Here is a 1,387-nt window from a genome sequence, read left to right as displayed (position 1 = left end):
CAACCTGCTTTGTTGATGTCCTATCTTATTGACATCCTGCCTTGCAGTCTTCCTATCTCATAGACATCCTGCTCTCTCAAGCACATGGGATGTTCTTACGAGAGCAGGCTGGCTGCTGATCCGGAGATTTTTTTTATTTTAAGCAAACAGGACGTTCCCCCAGGAGCATGCTAGCTGCGGGTTTTGAGGAGGGGGTCTGTAGGGTCTTTCACCCTAATGCCCTCCTGACTTTTTTTGCTTCCAGTGATTAGAATGAGGTACTCGGGCTTCAGACTTGTATGGAGACAAGCTTTATTAGATCAGGAAGCTAAATAAATAAATAGAATAAATTTACAAATGGAAGGGATTTGTGTGTCAAAGAATTGTGAGACATCCTTTGAATACCCAGGGAACCTTTCTCTGTTTTTTTTTGTTTGTTTGTTTGTTTGTTTTGTTTTTCTAGTTTATCTCATGTCATGAAAATGGGAATTTGTAGTAGTGGAGTGCACGCCTTTAATCCCAGCACTAAGAAGGCAGAGGCAGGCAGATTGATTTCAAGGCCAGCCTGCTCTACTGAACAAGTTCCAGGACAACTAGAGCTACACAGAGAAACCTTATCTTGAAAAACCAAACCAACCAACCAAACAAAGACCCATAAGATAAAACTCAGCTGTTAAGAAAAAATAATAAAAAGGGGCAGCTCCGCAGGTGCAAAAAAATCCAATTAGGTCAAATCAAACCAAATCAAAATGCTCATCGTTTTATTGAGTACGGTGCTCTCGGGTGGCCAAGCATATGAAGAGACAGGAGAGCAGGAAGTCCATGCAAACCCGGATCCACGTGTTTCTCCCTTGGAAACCCACTTAAATACCCTGTGAGAGTATGCTGGGATTTGGAGTCCAGACTAAAGTAACTCCCATCCCAGGGGCGCTGGGATGGATGCCAGGGGCTGGAGGCTAAGGTCCAGACTTAACAACAGCCAAAAAACAAAACAAACAAAACAAATAAAAAAAGACAAAAAAAAAAAGGAAAATGGACATTTTTTTCTGAATATATATATATATTTTACAGACAGGTTTTTCTCTATGTAAAAGACCTAGCTATCATGGAAATTGTTCTACAGACCAGGTCTCGAAATCACAGAGATCCACCTGCCGCTGCCTTCCAATTGCTGGGATTAAAGGTGTGCCTGCCCAACCATTTTATATTCTTGAGTTTAGAAAAATCAGACTTGTCAGAAGTTTTAGTAGAATAAGTGAGATGTTTAGAGGCTACATTTGTCTTCCTGTGATTGTTGAGGTGTGTTTCTATTGCTATTGGCTTTCTCATTCTTCTTGAAAAGATAGGACTTCTCCCCTGTGTGTGTCCTTTGGTGACTGATGAGGTGTGACTTCCTTGTAAATCCCTG

At 41.3% G+C, this 1,387-nt stretch overlaps 1 protein-coding gene across 1 annotated transcript in view; it reads right to left on the bottom strand.

The window, feature by feature from the left end:
• Positions 1 to 1,243: 1,243 nt before the first annotated feature.
• The window catches only part of LOC101982521 (histone-lysine N-methyltransferase PRDM9-like), a 23,752-nt gene continuing 23,608 nt past the window's right edge, over positions 1,244 to 1,387 (bottom strand). The window contains exon 11 of the mRNA XM_013352266.1: positions 1,244 to 1,355. Coding sequence (XP_013207720.2) covers positions 1,244 to 1,355 — 112 coding nt within the window. The remainder of the gene's footprint in view (positions 1,356 to 1,387) is intronic.

This window comes from Microtus ochrogaster, linkage group LG9 (genome assembly GCF_000317375.1).
Source record: "Microtus ochrogaster isolate Prairie Vole_2 linkage group LG9, MicOch1.0, whole genome shotgun sequence".
NCBI lineage: Eukaryota > Metazoa > Chordata > Mammalia > Rodentia > Cricetidae > Microtus > Microtus ochrogaster.
The sequence above is the reverse complement of the archived record's forward strand: the minus strand, read 5'-3'. Positions and strand labels throughout refer to the sequence as shown.